The following is a 19,523-nucleotide window of genomic DNA, read 5'->3' as shown; positions in this document are numbered from 1 at the left end:
ATGCGATATGATTGCGAAAACGCCGATGTCGGCTCACAGCTGACAAAAGAGTTCTGAAAGGGTTTAGAATTTCAAAATCAAAACTGCCAAAATATTCAATTTTGAAAAATTCAGTTTTAAAACTTGCCAATTGAATCTCAAAACCAAAACTTTTCCAAAGGTTTCCAAAGTTGACAAAGTTCTATAGGTTTTTTTGGTTTTGAGATTCGAGATTCAGTTTTGACACATCACTACAAGCTGTAATGTTTAACAACCAAAGCAATGCCGAGGTCAGGAAATTGATCTGGGCTGAAAATACACATACTGTTCATAATGTGAACAAATTTTTTTGTCAATGTTGCACCATACTGAAATGAAAATTATTCATAAAACTTACATTTTCTAGATTGTTTACAAAATTATAAATTAGCTACAAAAATTTCCTTATTATTTTGTTAAAATATCATATATTTCAGGCCGAATCTAGACATTTTTCTAGTGTAATCAAATAACATTCTGCCCTCCCCCCTCTGAAAACTTGTATGATAGTAAGGACTATCTCTGGTTAGATTAAAAATTTGGGTAAATATAAATGCTTAAGAACAACCGAAATGTGCGAAAGTCTGCCGGACGAGTCCAAGTAGATAACGGAGGGATTCCTTACGGATAAGTAATTTAATTTTGTTATTATTTAAATTGAGTAGTGTTAGTATGCGTAAGATTACGATGTACAATTCGACCTATCTCCTAAAGTCCTACAATTTGACGATGTAAACCAACTTTCAAACTTTCAATCCATAGTTAGTGAAAAGAACCTCATTTAAATAGGAGAAATACCTTAAATAAATGTCTAGAGGTTTCCACTAAATATTATTGTTTTATTTATCATACTTTTAAAATGAATTAACAATTAATTGTCTAGAGCAAATAAAAATGAACCACTTTTGTTGGAAAAGCCTAGAAGAAGAATCTTTGTTTATCTTTCTCTTCTTAGCAACCAAAATTCAATAAAACTATTTAAAACATCTGTCAGCTCACTATAGGAGCCCCCTGCGGAGACTGGAAGTCCATAGAGTTTTTGGAGGGTTCCGAAAAGTCACAAAAAAAAAACAAATAACAAAAAATAATAATAATAGTAGCAAGGACAAATGCAATTTCCATCAAACTGAAATTGGATTCTTCAATGTCACTTTTTATCCAGACTTTGTCGTATACGACTTTTGAAAATCCACATCTTTTGAAGTTTGAGATACAGTTGAGGGCTTAACTTCATCATTCTGAAGAACATAGGCCGGTTTAACTCTGTCAAAGACTAACTTTAACATTAGAACCATTCACTTTTATTGTGATAGTTTTACTGTCTTTCTTGATCACTGGATGAGGTCCGGTGTATGGATGTTGTAAAGATTTTCTCTTAGCATCCACTCTCAAAAAAACGTGCAAACATGTGTCCAAATCACGAAAAATGAAGCTTTGGTTAATGCCGTGTCTCTTGATATTTGTTGGTTTTATTGATGAAATCTTGAGTCGTAATCGAGACACAAAATTAGTCGGATCCTCTAGGGGTGCTGGCTTGGTTGTTGGCATAAAATACTCGCCAGGGAGGCGTAAAACATCTCCAAAAACCATTTCAGCAGACGAGGTGTTCAGATCTACACGGAAAGCATTTCTTATTCCAAGAAGCACTGTGGGTAAGGATTCGACCCACGTGGAGGTGGAGTGGCACATGAAATGAAATGAAATGTTTATTCGTCCGTCACATAAGTTTACAAGATTGTGATTTTCACATATAAACATATGACATGTCAATATTACTTTACTATCTAATAATACCTTATGCTAAATTCTTTGTTTTTATAAAATCATCCAGGGAATAAGGACACAAGAGAATGAGATAAGATTTTAATTTTCTTCTAGTTTTAATTTGATCTGGGAGGTTATTGTAAATTTTCCTACCCATGTACTATGGCGATCCTTCATACAGAGCTGTTCTATGCACAGGATATTAAAGATCATTCCTGTGTCGGGTGTTATATTGATGAGTGTAATTTTTCAACATAAATTCCTTATAATTTCTTTTTACAAAGATGCACAGTTGAAAAATATAAACTGCATAAATTGTCAAGTGTTTCATCTGAATAAAAAGGGGGCGGCAAGAGGAACGTGGTCTGGTATTAGCTAAAATTCTAACGGCAATTTTTTGTAAGATAAAAATATTCTTGGTAATGGGGGAGCTGCCCCATAAGATAATACCATAGGAAGACCTAGACATAAAATAAGAATGATACACAGCAAGAGCTGCATGCAAACCCGAATATTTATAAACCACCCTTAAACCAAACTGTGCTTTTGCTAGAGACAAGCTAATTTGTATTTGATGATCAGACCATTTTAGATTTTCATTTATGTTTACACCCAGACCCAGGACATGGTGGCCGCCTTGAGTTGTCTGTGGAAACGTTCCACCATGCCATTTGCACACGGGTGGTAACTGGTGCAACGATGATGATTTTAATCTTGAAAATCCACACAATTTTCCCAACTCAGCAAAGAGTGCAGATTCAAATTGTTTACCCTGGTCTGTTGTTATTCTCAATGGAACACCATACCTTGATATCCAACAATTGAAAAGAGCTGACGAGACTTCTTCGGCAGAGATACCTTGCAAGGGGTGTGCTTCCGGCCATCTGGTGAACCTATCTACTACTGTAAGACAGTAACGAAGATTTCCAACTTGGGGTAATGGGCCAATGATATCCACATGAATATGTTCAAATCTACAGTTTGGCAAAGGGAAATTGTTGATAGGTGTTTGAACATGACGAGTAATTTTTGAACGTTGACACTCTCGACAGGACAAGGTCCACTCTTTACAATCACGATTTATTGAAGGCCAAACATATCTTGAAGTTAACATTTTATTCATGGATTTTATCCCAGGGTGACTTAAGTTATGGATTGAATTAAACGCTTCTCTGCGTAAACATTTGGGGATATACAATCGTTCTCTACCGTTCTTTGTATCGCAGTAGACGAAAAAATCAGAGCCAGGAACTGGAACTGGTTGAAGACAAAGTGAAGTACTGCTTTCAAGAATAGACTTAAGTTCCTCATCATTAGATTGAGAATCTGCCAAGAGATGCAGATCAATTTTACTATTCTTGTTGACAGAAATAGATTCTATCCTAGAAAAACTGTCTGCTACTATGTTTGAAGCACCAGAAACATGTTGAATGTCAGTTGTGAACTGTGATAATAATGAAAGATGATTAGTTTGAACAGGAGGTAGTCTGTCCTTCTTTTGTTGAAAAACAAAAGTGATGAGCTTGTGATCAGTATAGACGGTACAGGGGTTAGCTTCTAATATATGTCTGAAATGTTTAACAGACGACTAGATGGCAAACAATTCCCTATAATAAGCGGGCCAACTGGCTTGCTTGGGTGTTAGTTTTTGAGAAAAGAAGGACAGAGGTTCCCATATTCCATCTTGATTCAATTGTTGTAGTACTGATCCTACTGCAATATTCGATGCATCACAAAAAAGTGCTAATTTAGCATTAGCTTTGGGGTGACAAAGTAATATAGCTTCGGCTAAATGATCCTTACATTTACTGAATTTTTCAGTTAATACATCGGTCCAAGGGACTTTCTGACGAAAGGAACCCTCAACTGAAGGTTCCCTCTCAGTGTGGAGAGGGGCTTGAAATTCTGCAGCATGAGGAATAAACCTGCGGTAAAAGTTCAACATTCCCAAAAATTGCCTAAGACCTTTGGCAGTTTGTGGCAAAGGATAATTCTGAAGGGCGTCAATGCGATCAGGCACAGGCCTGCTTCCGTCAGCGGTGACTTGATATCCCAAAAAAACTACTGAGTCAGTGTTAAGTACAGATTTCTTTACATTTATAAGAACGCCATATTTGACTAACCTCTTGAACAGAATACGGAGGAGTTCTTCGTGCTCGACAGTATCTTTTGAGAAAACAAGTATATCGTCAATGTAGGGGAAAGAAAAACTGATTCCCTCTACAACTTCATCAATAAACCTTTGAAAAGTTTGACCAGCATTCCTCAACCCGAAAGACATGAACGGGAACTCAAAGAGACCGAATGGGGTCGTTATTGCGGTCTTGGGCACGTCTTCTTTATTAAACGGGATTTGCGTATATGCCTTTACAAGATCTATCACAGTGAAAACTTTACTACCGTGTAAACAATTTGAGAAATGATGGATATGTCGAACAGGGTAAGAATCTGGAATGGTGCGGGCATTCAATGCTCGGTAATCGCCACATGGTCGCCACTCATCATTCTTTTTAGGTACCATATGAAGTGGTGATGACCATGGGCTTTTGGAACGACACGTAGTTCCATTTGCTACCATCGATTCAAACTCTAATTTGGCAATTTTATATTTATCCGGAGCTAACCTTCTTGGTCTTGATGAGACTGGTGGGCCAGGAGTCGTATTTATGCAATGTACTGTGTTATGAGGAATAAATCTTGGTACTCCTAAAGGTTTTGTGATTTCTGGAAATTCCAATAACAGTGGGTCGGTCCAATAGTTTGATGGGTCGGAAGTAATTAATTTAATACTAAATTGCTGAGTATTCATGAACTGACATTTACTTTTTAATTGTCTAATGTTGTCAATTAAGAAACCGTTACTACAATCAGGTAATAAAGAATAGTGAGCTAGGAAGTCAGAGCCAATGATTGGAGTGCTTACTTTAGCTATTATGAAATTCCAGACTAGAGTTCTTTGTAGACCAATATTTAAGTTGAGACATAAACTACCATAAGTGAGTATTTCAGAGTTATTTGCAGCTCTGAGTTCTATCCCGGGTGGTTTAAAGGGTCTTTTGACTAAATTTAGTGGTACATTACAACTTACGTCTGAACCTGTGTCTATCAGAAACTTATAGCCTGAATTGTTATAAATTACTTGTAACCTGTTGCTGTGGTTGCTGTCAACTCCGGGTGATTCATGAGTTTGGCGTCCAGGCAAATGACAACCAGTCGACACCGCATGTAGTTGCCTAGTTCGTTTTTTGTAGAAGAGTAAGAGCACGGAGTCACGCATTTGGTGGCACGTGATCCATAACGGTTATGATACCAGCAGTAGATGTCATAGTGGTGAGTTACTATGCTGTTTACTGGACTGGCTTTGACTTTGTGATCTGAACTTACTATTTTTATATGTCATCAAGTCATCTGAAAGACAGATGACAAGTTTCTCCTCCAGCATTGAAAATTCCTCAAACCTCCTCCTTGATTGAGATTGTTGTGACCATGTGGGGTCTGAGAAAAGGTATTCGTTGGCTTACCTTGGTTTGACAAAGTAGCGTCACAGTTTATTGCAGGTGAACTCAAAGGTTGAACCTCCTGAATCTTGTCCGCTGTAACGGCTAATGATTCGGTACTGACCCCAGCCTAACTGGGTTTGCAGGATGCCTTGACTAGGGGCAGGAAGTCGCTGCATCCAGATGATCCTCAGCAAGTCATCTTGAACGATGCTGCCAGCTGACGATTTCAGTCTTCTGAGAAAGTGGGATGGTGTATCTGTCCCGAGTTCTTCTTCTGCGAGTAACTGCTTAATCCTCTAATGTTCTGGGACTAGACAATAGACAATAGACAATGATCTTTATTTACATATTCGTTGAGAACAGTACATGCGTCAGAATAATAATTAAAATTTGTTGATTTAATATGTTGTTAAAGCTGGTTGTCAAGGAATTCTTTTTCTGAGTAGAATGGCCTTTCTTGCAGCCATGTTGTTAATTGGTTCTTGAAACGGTGAGTTGGTTCATTTCTAAGTTGTTCTGGTAGGTTGTTGAAATACAGGGCCCCTTTGTACGATGGCTTCTTTTCAAAGAGACTTAGATGGTGAGGTGGTATTGCAAAGCTTGAGGCGTTCCGTGTATTGTGATGGTGAATGTCTCTGTTTCTTGTTTGGTTTGTGGAGATGGCATGGAGAATTGCCTCACGGATGTAAAGTGATGTCAGTGTGAGGATTTTTAGTTCCTTAAATGCATCACGACTGCTTTCTTGATATTGAAGGCCTGCTAGGCATCTTATAGCTCTTTTTTGTTGGATAAGTACTCTTTTTAGGTAGTTGTTGGATGTACTTCCCCAGACCACCAGACCATACCTGAGGTGTGACTCGACCAGGGCATGGTAGGCTGTTTTTGCGGTGTCCAGACCACCAACCTGCTTCATTCGCCTGATGACATGAATGCCAGAGCGTAGCTTCTTGCAGAGTTGGTCAATGTGCTGTTTCCATGTCAGTTTTGAATCCATGATAATGCCGAGATATTTGGTACTATTTTGTGCTTCTATCCCAGGGATTAATACGTTTGTGTCTTTATTTTTAGTAGAGTAGTTCAGCTGAACAGTTTTCTTTTCATTTAGAGCCAATTCGTTTACTGTACAATATAGTTTAGTCATGTTGAAGGTTATATTGATGTTTCGGTTTAAAGTTTCCGTTGATTTGTCGGTTAGTGTGATGACAGTGTCATCTGCATACATTGTGGTTTGGCAGTATTCTTGTAGCTGGTCTGGTAGGTCATTTGTGAGGAGGAGGAACAGGACTGGTCCGAGAACTGATCCCTGTGGTACTCCTCTCCGTATAGGGACAGTTTCGGAATGTATTTTATGGCGAGTGTTTTTTTCTACATGCTGAATCTCAACTAGTTGCTGTCTGCCATTAAGATAGCTGTGGAACCATTGTTTAGACTTTCCCTCAATACCCAGAGCTCCCAATTTTCTAAGAAGTGTCTTGTGGTTAAGGCAGTCAAAGGCCTTGCTAAAGTCCAGAAACAGACTTGTGACTGAGGAGCCATCTTCTAGTTGTTCTATTATGTGCTCGGTGAGCTGTATTAAGGCAGTGGAAGTGGATCTTCCTTTAAGGAAGCCATGTTGCTGGCTGGTGAGCAGCAGGTTTTGGTCTAGATGGGATATTAGTCTGTTAAGGACGATTTTTTCAAAGATTTTAGAGAAGGTCGGTATAAGTGAAATTGGTCTGTAACTTTTAGCATCTGTGTTTGGTCCACTTTTATATTTAGGGTATACCTTGGCAGTTTTGAGCTGTGTTGGGAAGACCCCTTGTTTGAGAGACTTATTTATGAGTGCTGTTAGTGGGTTAATCAGTTCATTTTTGCATGTTTTGACCAGTTTGGCTGATATTTCATCAGTGCCAGATGAAGTTTTTGGTTTAAGTGAGTCTATTGCTTTTAGTACTTCGTTATGTGTTGCAAGCTGAAATTTTAGTTTGTTAGCTGTTAAAGGAGGAATTTCAGGGGTTCTGGTGTGTGTGTTGGTGTTGTTTGCCTGAAGTGTCCTTTCCGCGGCTGTAGCAAAAAAACTGTTGAGGTGGTTTGCTATTTTGATTGGGTCCTGTAATGTCTCCCCATCTACTAGGAGTTCCCACTCATTTGCTATACTGGTACTTGATTTTCTCTCATTATTTATAACCTGCCAGAGTGCCTTGGACTTGTTGTCGGCATTGCTTATATAGTCGGATGTTTGAGTTTTCCTCAAAGTCTTTAGTCTTAGGTCATAGTCCCTTTTTCTTGCTGCGGTTTCTGCTTTGTCTTCAGGTAGACCTGTGCGGTTTTCTTTTTCCAGGGCATTTATATATAGATTTTTTAGTCTAGAGCATTCAGCATCCCAGCAGTTTTTTTGATTGTGTTGTTTTCTCCTTGTCATTTTTACTGGGCAGGTCTCATTTAGTATTCCTTGGATAGCCCTGTGAAAGTTGTTATAAGATTCATCGACATCTTCTATGTGGTAGACACAATCCCAGGGTTGTTCATGGAGCCTGGTTTTAAATAGATTTATGGTGTTTTTGTTGAGAGTTCTTCTTTTCTCCTTAATTGACTTTGTGATTTTTTCTGATGGTAGTTGGAGAGTGGCAATTTGGGCAGTGTGGTCTGAGAGTCCAGACAGGATAATGGATGTCTGGATATGTTTTGGGTCTATGTTTGTACAGATCCAGTCTATTGAGGTTTTAGTTTCATGTGTAATTCTAGTAGGCGGCAGATTTAGTCTAACAATGTCAAAAGAGGATAGAAGATCTTCAACTTGGATGTTATCTGTGTCATTTGCATGTTCACCAAGGTTGTTTACATTTATGTCGCCCATGATGACAGTTTTCTTCTTTGTGCGGAGAGCATATTCCAGCTGGCTTGCTAGGATATCTAGCGCTTGTTCCAAATTGTCCCTTGGAGGCCTGTAGACTCCCATGACCTGGACTATTTCCTTTTTCAGTTTTATTTCGAAAAGAGCAGTTTCACATACTAGTTCTGAGTCGTCATCACTTATCTTAAGTACTTTCATATAATTTTCCAAGCCATGTTTGGCATATCCTGCAACTCCTCCTTTCGTATGATTTCTTCTTGTGTAGCCTCCAATTAGGGTGTAGCCAGCTAGCTGTGTGTTTTCTAAGTTTTCTCGGGAGAGACCATGCTCTGTAATAACTATGAAGTCTGGTTGTTCATTATTAAGGAAGTGTGATAGTCTTTCTGTTTTATTAGACAGCCAGTCTATATTTTGGTGGGCAAGGGTGAGTTGGTGTCTGCGAACTAGTGGGTGTTTTGATTGGTTATCAACACTGTTTTTAGATTTTGTTATGTTGTTGCCGGTGGTTTGGTTGAGGGTCCTAAAAAAGAGGTTTGGGTGTTGCTGGTTTCTGTACTTGGGTTGCTGCTATCTACTTGGGGTGGGATCAAGGTACTTCTAGAGGCTGGGGTTTCAGAGTGACTAATTGAGGCTGATAATCTTTCTTTGTGTTGGATATTTATGTCTTTGAAGTAATCTATATGCTTCATGAAAAAGTCATCCAAAGTTTCCTGGTCGCCTCGTATTCTTGCTGTCATAGGTGGAAGCCTTTCTTTTTGAGTCATTTTTTTAGAAGGAGTTTGGTTGTTTCTCCTGGTCATATCCGGGTTCAGTTTTTTGAAAGGAGTTTGGCTTTCTCTCCTTGTAGTTTCTCGTGTCAAGATGTCAGCATCGCATTTCTGTTTTACACCATCTACCTGTAAGCCTATTTCTACATTGGCAGGTTCTTCAAGCCGAGATTTGTTTTTGGCTACTTGGAGAGATACACTGAAATGGTTTCTTTCTTTCCCAATTGGTTTTTTGCTCTTGCTTATGTTGTGGTTTTTAGAACGAGGAAAAATCTCTTTAGTGGGTGAACTTTGTGTGACTGTTGATGGTGTAGCAGGGTTTATTTGTTCACCTTGTTTGTGCAGTTCTTTTTGCAAAGTTTCCACAGAGCGTTCTAGTTGGTCTTGTCGAGTTTTCAGCTGAGCCAGCTCAGTAATTAGAGAGGCACAGTAGTTGGGAACATAAAAATCGGAGTGATTTGTTTGTGTTTCTGAAGTGCCAGTAGGTTTTGGTGTCTGAGGTAGGTCCACTTTGTCATCTTGGTTTAGCTTCAGCTTGTTTATCATTCCACCTAATTGCTTAATTTCATTTGCTGAGTTGAGTAGTAGTTTTTCTCTTTCATTATCTTGTTCTTCAAAGGTTTGTATCATTTTAATTCTTAGCTGTCTTTCCTTCTCTAGTTGGAGTTCTACTTCATTTAGTGTTTCAACCAGTGAAGCATTTCGGGAGAGCAGGATTTCCTTGTCATTTTCAAGCTCTTCAATTTTTGCCTCAGCAAGGTTCATGTCAGCAAAGTTATCGTCTCTGAAGTCTTGGCATTCTAAGGAAGAGAATTTTTGCTTCATATCATGTAGTTCTTGCTTTAATTTATTATTTTCTAACAGTAAAGCATGTCCAGCTTCCGCAGCAAGTGTGAGCGATGTCTCTAGATCATCAGGATTTTGTTCTTGTTCTTGTAAATCTTGTACTTTATTCAGGACATCTCTGAGCTGCTTATTTTCTAGTGGAGGGACATTACTGTCTAATGTTGTGTTTCTGTCAGGGTTCAAGCATTTCGGGTTTGAGAAGGCATTTTCTGCTTCCTTTAAGGCTTTGTTGAACACTTTATTTTTAAAATTGTCTATTTTTGGTTTCCCATACAGATCTTTACTTTGTTCGTAACAATACATATCAGTTTCTCTAACGTCAGCAGTGTTGTTGTCGCCAAAAAAAATTACCTTATATTTTGAGGTGCAATTTTTGTCATTTGTACAAATTTCAGTAATTTTAGCTGGCCAGTGTGGGTACCCTTTTAATTTTACAAACACAATTTGTCCAGTGTTAAAGCTAGTTTTGTTGCTTATTTCCATGTTAGTTAATCCAGTTGCTGATTCAGTTTTGAAAAGTTTGACTGGTTCTTTATGTCAGGGATCTTGAAGTTCAGTGTAAAATTATATCAGTTTTGAAAAGTTTGGCTGGTTCTTTATGTCAGGGATCTTGAGGTTCAGTGTGAAATTATATCAGTTTTGAAAAGTTTGGCTGGTTCTTTATGTCAGGGATCTTGAAGTTCAGGTGTAAAATTATATCAGTTTTGAAAAGTTTGGCTGGTTCTTTATGTCAGGGATCTTGAAGTTCAGGTGTAAAATTATGTCAGTTTTGAAAAGTTTGGCTGGTTCTTTATGTCAGGAATCTTGAGGTTCAGGTGTAAAATTATATCAGTTTTGAAAAGTTTGGCTGGTTCTTTATGTCAGGATAGAAATATTTAAATAAATAAATAATTTATTTCTGTTGTCAAAAATTTATGTAGAGTAATGAGGAATACAGTGTTGCACTGTATTACTGGTTGGGAGTAAGTTGTAGACACTGTTTGAAGTGGCAGTGTCTGTGGTCAGGGTGTGCTGAGCCTGCAGTCAGCAACTCTCAGTTCAAACACTCCCAGGCAGCAGGTGTCGTGTTGGAAGTGAAGAATGTGTAAAGCTGTGAGTTGGCTATGACGTCACTGCTTGGTTGTCAATTTAATACTTTGTCACAAATATATTGGTGAAATTTCTTTTTTTGCACTTTTTAATATTTATTGTGCTTTAGTGGTTTGATATATTTGTAGAGTTTAATTTAAAGAATTTGGACACTTATATGTAAATGTAAAATTGAAACTTTTAAACTGTGCGATGTTTACAAGATAACCATCTGTTCAATGAATTCTTGAGGTAAATGTTATTGTTGGTATTAAACTTGTATTAATAACTTACAGTCATGTTCAGTTTGTCTCGATATTGGCTTTTCATGAGATTTTCTTGAGGGTCTTGATTAATAGTACCTTTCATGTGAAGGTGCTGATGTGTACGACCTACTTGCTTGATTTGAGGTTGATGTCTTCGAGTTTCACTTCTTCCAAAATGTTTTTGTCTTAAAATCACTTGATAAAGTTGTTGTTTGGATGTGTGATGTTTAATTAGTAATTTTGTTGTTTTTTACCACTTAAACTACACTTTAGATATGGGAGCACTTTGCAGGTGATGCTAGATGTCCGCCATCTTGGTTTTCAATCACTTCTTATCAGTTCTTCTTTCAGGCTCGTGTAAGGGTTTTCCAGATTTGGGTTTGAGAGTAAATCCTCTGTTTCGGAAGCAGTCATCTCATCTAAGTGTGTCACAACGTTTGTGAAACGAAGGCTCTCATCAAAAATGTGCTATAAAGAGAAAATCGCCTCAATCTGTATGAACCAAAGTGCTGGTTTCTCTCACCAAAAATGGGGAAATTTTAGTTGTGGAGATTGCATTGAAGTTGTGTTGTCAGACGGACTTGGATTTACTGAATTGTTTCTTTCTTGAGTTTTCTGATTCATTGGATTAACCAAAAAGTCTTCTTCTGAATCATGATTTTGTCTTGAATATTCAGAGTCAACTCCAATGACATCATTAAGCTGTTTTCTGAGATCTTGGTTTTGCTCTTCTATCAGTTTTAGTTTTGCCAATACTTCTTCATTGATTTCCATTATGTGTTCTTGATGTGTTCAAATCGGGGTCACCAATTTTAGTGAAAAGAACCTCATTTAAATAGGAGAAATACCTTAAATAAATGTCTAGAGGTTTCCACTAAATATTATTGTTTTATTTATCATACTTTTAAAATGAATTAACAATTAATTGTCTAGAGCAAATAAAAATGAACCACTTTTGTTGGAAAAGCCTAGAAGAAGAATCTTTGTTTATCTTTCTCTTCTTAGCAACCAAAATTCAATTAAACTATTTAAAACATCTGTCAGCTCACTACACATATTCAAACTTTTGGAAACTCTTTTACATTTCAATTCAGGTCTAAATGTCAACAAAAGGGTAGACGTTTCATTGTGAAAGGTTTTAGACGTTCATTACTTAGTAAATACGGAGCAGTAAAGTATTTACTCCAGTAAATTATATCAAGATTCATGCTTTAACATGTTTATGTAGTTTCAATTTTTTTCAAATTTATGAATTGTATTACTAAAATAAAGTCATTTGCCATTCGCCTATTGGTCCTGATGATGATTGGAGTGTCCAATCGAAATTGATCACCACTTACCATCTTTTATGTATATTTACCATCTTGTGAGTAACAATGTAAGCGTAAATATATGGTATAAGTGTTATAAGACTTTTCTTTTATTTACTTTCCGTAAAATAAAGTGTATTTTCATTTTCTCTTTTCAAATATTCAAAATTTTGCTAGTGATAAAATAACTTGTTTGTGTATAATTACCAAAAAATCTTATCCTGTGCAAATTTAAAGAAAATTTTGAAAAAAAAACAATAAAGGTCTTAAAATGGATAAGCCGGACACAACTTTTTTAGTCAATTCAAAAATAAAGCAAACATACATTTGTGTCAAAAGCGGAGGTCCATGTTTTCAAAATTATATAAAGCTCTTTATTATGAATTATATTATAATGACAGACTTAAGTCTTCTTATGCCAATTACATCAATGTTTTAAGCTTCTAATTAATGTAATTCCAATTAATATGACTGAATCATATTTTTACGAAACTAAGATATTTATTACGTTATTAATTTTTAAATTTATTTGGATACTATCATCTATCATTAAATATATAACATGTTTTTTTAGGGTATCGAAAATTGAAGAAGCTAAAAGTGATTTGCTGAAAAATGCCAACAAGATAAAGAAAACTGAATCTTCAAGCATATCCTCAGTATTTCAGGGATTTGGTGGATACTTAAAAAAGTTGGTGTTATCGTTCATCCAGAGAAATCCCATCAAGAATGCTATAACCGATTAGAAGCTTAAGAAGAAATATTTTAACTTGTGATAACTGAGGCAGTTAAACTGACTTTTATAAACTTGCCATTTGTGTTCCAAAGAAGGATTAATGTTGAGTTCAGTTTTAGAGCATATGTAATCTTTGGTTTTAGGTAATGTAGTCTGAATTTTGTGATAAAACTGACTTATCAGGTTAAAGTAGGTAAGTTAACATAACAAATGGTATTTTTCAAAGAAATGTTGGATAACAATTTATATCTAATTAATAGACTGAATTTTGTGATAGTAGTGCTGTCATATCAGTTTGGTTTATGCTTTCTAGAATGAGACTGTGATTTCAGATGATATTTTATTTTTAACCTTTAAGGTAAAGTAGTAACCATGCTAACAACAATTGTTTTGTTGGCTTTCATAGAAAAAATACATGTTATTTTCAAATATTATGGTTCTTTAAGGATAAGTTTTGTGATACCAGTAAATAGTTACCTATGTATAAATGTACATTAAGCTACTAGTTAAAACTTTTTCACATTTCTTACGTGTAGCTTATGGCTTTAAATATTTGCTTAAAATATCTTAAACAGATTTGGACATTTATTAAGTTCACTTGATAGGTTTTCATATGGTTTTGTTCGTAATGTTGCAAGTAGATAAAAATTTGTTTCCAACTAAAATTGTACAACATAAGTGATATTTATTCAATAAATCTATTTCATTAAAAATGTTATTGTCATTCATTTTAACCGTAAGAGAGTAAACTTATAGTGTATCTACTAAGTTTTTTCTCTGTGAAATTACACCAGAGTTCTGCTAATCCGGACTTATTGGGACTGGACCTTGTTTGAATCACCAAATTGTTCAGATTAGCTGGAAATTCAGTAAAATTGTTTCAAAAATATTCACACCATTATTGCTGGCGACTTTTTAATTAAAATAAAGAGATTTCCAGGAATATAGAAAGTAAAACCCATATATTTTATTTGTCAATTTCTTTTAGCTCTGCTAGGACGTCATAGAACTTCTATGACTGTAAGTCCTAGTTACTTCTATGATAGAAGTAACTATTCCGCAAACATAACCTACAACTATTCCGTAAACATTTAAACACAACCTAATCACTTTGGCACCCCTATTTTGGTTCAATACTAGGCCCTGTTTTATTTCTTTGCTACATTGATAAGATTCCAAATGCACTGTCGTGTGTACCTTGTGGAAATATGTGTCTATTATGCTGATGACATATTAACTTAAAAATTACAGGAAAAACAGTAGAACACATCAAAATAGATACCCTTATAGAACTCAAATATTAAACATTACTTAATACTTACTAATCTAATAATCTTGAAATAAACAAAAATAAAACTAACTTTCCTACAGTCACCCGACAAAGTTGGCTTCCTTGCACTCACTGTTTATAGTACAGAAAGCTGCTAATTGCTGCATTTACTTACTTTGTCGTACGGTTTATGGAATTCCTTATCAGTCAAAACTTATCTCATGTGTTTGAAGGCAAAATTTAATTTCCTTATTTTATTTCTAACATAATTAACGTGATCTATCCATTTTAATCGTTCATCAAACAATACACCTAGGTATTTATAAGAGTTGACCTTTTCTATAATTTCACATCTACAAGAATTACTTTGATAATCGTCACATTCGTGGATTGTGAGATTACCTAAATTGAAGTCTGTACGCTTGCTAATAGATATAGACATTCTGTCTTAGAAGTATTTAATGAAAGAACATTTTGATTTAGCCACTTCTTAATCATCATGAGGTCGTGTGTGGCTCTGTCATGCACCTCGGGCCAGGTCTTTCCTTGCAAGAAAATTAGGCTGTTATCGGCAAACATTGACATTCCCTTTTGTAGATTGACCAAAGCAGCCAAAATCTCTAAATTTATAGGGCTTAAACTTTACAATATACTATCTATATATATAATACGCTAAGCCGATTTTTGTAAACAGAACTCCTCCCACATTTTTGGACCGATTTTGATGATTAAAATGTCAAAACAATGGCCCTGATCTGTAGTTTTGCAAAGTGTTTTTCCTTTTTTGATATCTTTATTAGTTTGGGCAGGATCTTCCATCAAAGTTGGGTTTTCTCCCATAAGATTAACATGGGGAAATCTAAATATTTAATTGGAAACTTTGTCTTCACTAATTTGAGAGAACGGCTGGGCGTAGAAATTTGATAGAGGTGCCCAAAGAAAGGTATTGGTCTGTAGATGAGTTATCAAAAGATAAACGAAGTAAATTCGCTTAGGGCTCTGCCCCAGAAGCCTTTAAAGATCCCTCGACAGCTTTGTTTACATTTTGGCCATATAATACTTTTTAATGAAACAGCTGTTAATTTTTTAAATTGTGTTTTAAACAACACACATTTATTGGGAGTTACTGAATTGTCCAGAAGAAGTATTTGAAATGTTATTTTCTGATTTTAAAATAGATTTTCTTCTGTATCATATCATATTTTGCAATATAAAGTTTCATCAGTGGAAATTCCTTTTATCACAGAAATCTCACAATAATTTCTTATTGAACTATCTAATACCTGTTGTACGGGGTTTTGTCTGGCTTTTTCACCACTTTTGCCCATATTTTATCATATTATTCTACAGATCATCATAGGTTCATGAGATTATTGTCATACATGTTTTCAATAATTGGAAAAATAGTCGAATGTGTAATACAATACAAAATAATACAAGTGCAGAAGGGCACGTTGTCCATTTGAGCCGTGTCCATATTTTGTTAGATTAATAGTAGTTTTCAGCAACTGGATAAAACATTTTATAATATTTATGTAGAAATATGTGCACGATTTAGAAAGTCATTAAGCTGTAAATCTGCAATTATTTACTACAGACTTTTCAGAGAGGTTGCTATAAAGTATTCATTCATCATAGTGAACACATAATATAGATATGTATACAAATAATAATTTGAACTCTTAGAGAGCCTTTTAATGTTACTAGAATAACGAAATGGGTTGTACATGTTTACTAGCGCTACTCAGCAACAAAAACCATTTAATTTATATCAAAAATATATATTCTTAAAGTGCACTGAGCAGCATCCTAAAAAATACTATGTAACTTACCCATATAGTTACAAAATGCTTGAACTCGCATTGTAACATTTATAATTCGGCTTATATTTCTCCAGCAGATTATATATCTACAGAAGAAGTTTATTGTGCTCTTATCATGTCTAATAACATCCAAAGACAGAAACCTTGCCTAAAATGGTACCTATCTTGAGAAATTATTTGCAGTATCCTATATTACGGACCGCGGACCACTGGGTTGTTAACATGATTGAAAATAACAGGACATTTCGGCTATAAAAAAGGCATAAAGAGTAAATACTATTTAAGCAGCTACTTAAAGTATAATCCACTAAACCTAACTTTCCGTAGATGAATTAGCGTAAGACTTGAGAGTAACCGTCGATTTCGACGGGTTTCACCTAGTCTCAATATACTACCTCATCATGTCAGGAATATTGAATCCTTTGCTAATTTTAAAACTGTTGTAACAAATGGTCTTCTAAAGCAACCAACTTTTTTTCTGTTAATGAGTTTTTATATTTGAGTGCTAATGATTTTAGAGATTTTAAGTAGCATTGTTATTCAACAATTTTTTATTTTATGATATTTATTATTCTCAATTGACAACTGTGATCTCTTCTGTGATATAAGCTAAGTTTCTACATGTATGTTACATAAGGTCCACTGTGATAATGTTCATGACTCTGTTACATTTTTTAGTTTATAGTTTTCTTTGACAATGTATATTGCACAACTGTGTCTAATGACATTAAAGGATTCTTATTCTTATTCTTAAGTAAGATTCTACAACCATTGCTGTGTACGAATCCAAGCTCACGAATCTTCCAAAGGAAGCTTATGAAAATTATTTTTCTACTCAACTTTTTTAGGAAAGGTTGGGAAAATAACAATGATCAGATGTTTTAATTAACCTTGGCAGCTTTTTCTTTACTATAAATTTTGAACTGCTTAAACTATGCTTGAATTAGTAATTGACATACTATATACAGATTTAATGGACTACGGTACTCGATTCCCGTACGTAGGACGGGCCAAACAGCTCGTTCTTAGTTATTTTACAATTACAAAGTTCTAATAGTGCTTTAAAACAGATATTTTACAGATTTCTTAGATAAGATATTTTAAAAATATATTTAATTACATGTAGATATCTTTAGTTAGACATATTTCAACCACTTTGAATATTCAATGGATATCTGGTGCTGTTAGGGATCCTAACCATTGAACCATTGAATATTCAAAGTGGTTGAAATATGTCTAAATATATCTACATGTCATTAAATATATTTTTAAAATATCTTATCTAAGAAATCTGTAAAATATCTGTTAAGATAACCTTTAGATATTTAATAGATATTAAAAGTTTCACAGTAGATATTTATATAATGTTTAGATGCAATATCCTAAAAATGATGTACATATATTCAGTACTAGATATCTACGAACATATATCCTGTAAATATCAATCTTACATTGACAATTGGAGATTGATTATAAAGACGACAAGTGCATTATTGTTTCATCAACAATATTGAATGTTACAGTTAGCCTTATTAAAACACAGGATCTAAAGTCAACCAACAAATCAACAAACACTAATCAAACTAAAACTTAATTGTAGTTTTTATGTCGTTATTTTGGTAGAATGAATTATAGTATGTTGTCTGCGTTACCAAATCCGTGCTAGGCGTAAAAAAAAATCATTTTAATCAGCCCAAAGTGGACAATAAATTGTATTAGCGATGTTTACGAGAATGACTACACTTTTCCAAAGGGAGTGTTTTATTAAAGTCAAACTATTTTAGTCAGAAGGAAAGAAATGTGCATTACACCAGGTAATATACAGGGTGGTAAAAAAGTCCCAGGACAGTTAAATATTTTAAAAAATAATGCAGATAGAGCTACAATACTTGGTATAAAGTTACAGGGCATAAAACTCTATTTTAACACATATTCAGTGATCCAATAACTCTTCAGGGGGACGGCCCACAAGGAGTCGGAAGAAAATCTTAAATGGAAGCATAGGTCAATATGCACATCAAATTAAATTTCTTTTTTAGTAGAATACAATGCCGCAAACCGCACTTCAAAAGGTTGATCCTGCGCAAAATGGCAGATGTTCAAAGATTTCTAGAATCCGCCATTTTTAATCTTTGAACGACTGCCATTTTTTACTCAGGCATTCTTTTGAGCTTGAATTTACGGCATCGTAATCTACTAGTGAAGACCTTTAATTTGATGTGCATATCGACCTATGCTTACGTTAACAATTTTCTTCCGATTCTTAGGACTGTGCCCCCTGAGGAGTAAGCGTATAATAGCAATGTAAATTAAATGAATCTTTGAACAACTGTCATTTTGTGCAGGCTAGTAGATTACGATGCCGTAAATTCAAGCTCAAAAGAATGCCTGAGTAAAAAATGGCAAAGATTAAAAATGGCGGATTCAAGAAATCTTTGAACATCTGCCATTTTGCGCAGGATCAACCTTTTGAAGTGCGGTTTGCGGCATTGTATTCTACTAAAAAAGAAATTTAATTTGATGTGCATATTGACCTATGCTTCCATTTAAGATTTTCTTCCGACTCCTTGTGGGCCGTCCCCCTGAAGAGTTATTGGATCACTGAATATGTGTTAAAATAGAGTTTTATGCCCTGTAACTTTATACCAAGTATTGTAGCTCTATCTGCATTATTTTTTAAAATATTTAACTGTCCTGGGACTTTTTTACCACCCTGTATATTACCTGGTGTAATGCACATTTCTTTCCTTCTGACTAAAATAGTTTGACTTTAATAAAACACTCCCTTTGGAAAAGTGTAGTCATTCTCGTAAACATCGCTAATACAATTTATTGTCCACTTTGGGCTGATTAAAATGATTTTTTTTTACGCCTAGCACGGATTTGGTAACGCAGACAACATACTATAATTCATTCTACCAAAATAACGACATAAAAACTACAATTAAGTTTTAGTTTGATTAGTGTTTGTTGATTTGTTGGTTGACTTTAGATCCTGTGTTTTAATAAGGCTAACTGTAACATTCAATATTGTTGATGAAACAATAATGCACTTGTCGTCTTTATAATCAATCTCCAATTGTCAATGTAAGATTGATATTTACAGGATATATGTTCGTAGATATCTAGTACTGAATATATGTACATCATTTTTAGGATATTGCATCTAAACATTATATAAATATCTACTGTGAAACTTTTAATATCTATTAAATATCTAAAGAATATCTTAACAGATATTTTACAGATTTCTTAGATAAGATATTTTAAAAATATATTTAATGACATGTAGATATATTTAGACATATTTCAACCACTTTGA

At 35.0% G+C, this 19,523-nt stretch overlaps 1 protein-coding gene across 2 annotated transcripts in view; it reads left to right on the top strand.

Moving 5' to 3' along the window:
* LOC128982789 (synaptonemal complex protein 2-like) overlaps nt 1-13,821 on the top strand; it is a 176,197-nt gene extending 162,376 nt beyond the window's left edge. For both annotated transcript variants that reach the window (XM_054401792.1, XM_054401791.1), the window contains one exon: nt 12,947-13,821. In XM_054401792.1, coding sequence (XP_054257767.1) covers nt 12,947-13,118 — 172 coding nt within the window. In that variant the 3' untranslated portion in view covers nt 13,119-13,821. The remainder of the gene's footprint in view (nt 1-12,946) is intronic.
* Nucleotides 13,822-19,523: the final 5,702 nt, after the last annotated feature.

Source organism: Macrosteles quadrilineatus, unplaced genomic scaffold (genome assembly GCF_028750875.1).
Source record: "Macrosteles quadrilineatus isolate MER2022 unplaced genomic scaffold, UCM_ALF_1.0 Scaffold_1__1_contigs__length_201487025, whole genome shotgun sequence".
Taxonomy (NCBI): domain Eukaryota; kingdom Metazoa; phylum Arthropoda; class Insecta; order Hemiptera; family Cicadellidae; genus Macrosteles; species Macrosteles quadrilineatus.
This window is presented reverse-complemented; position numbering and strand designations above follow the sequence as displayed.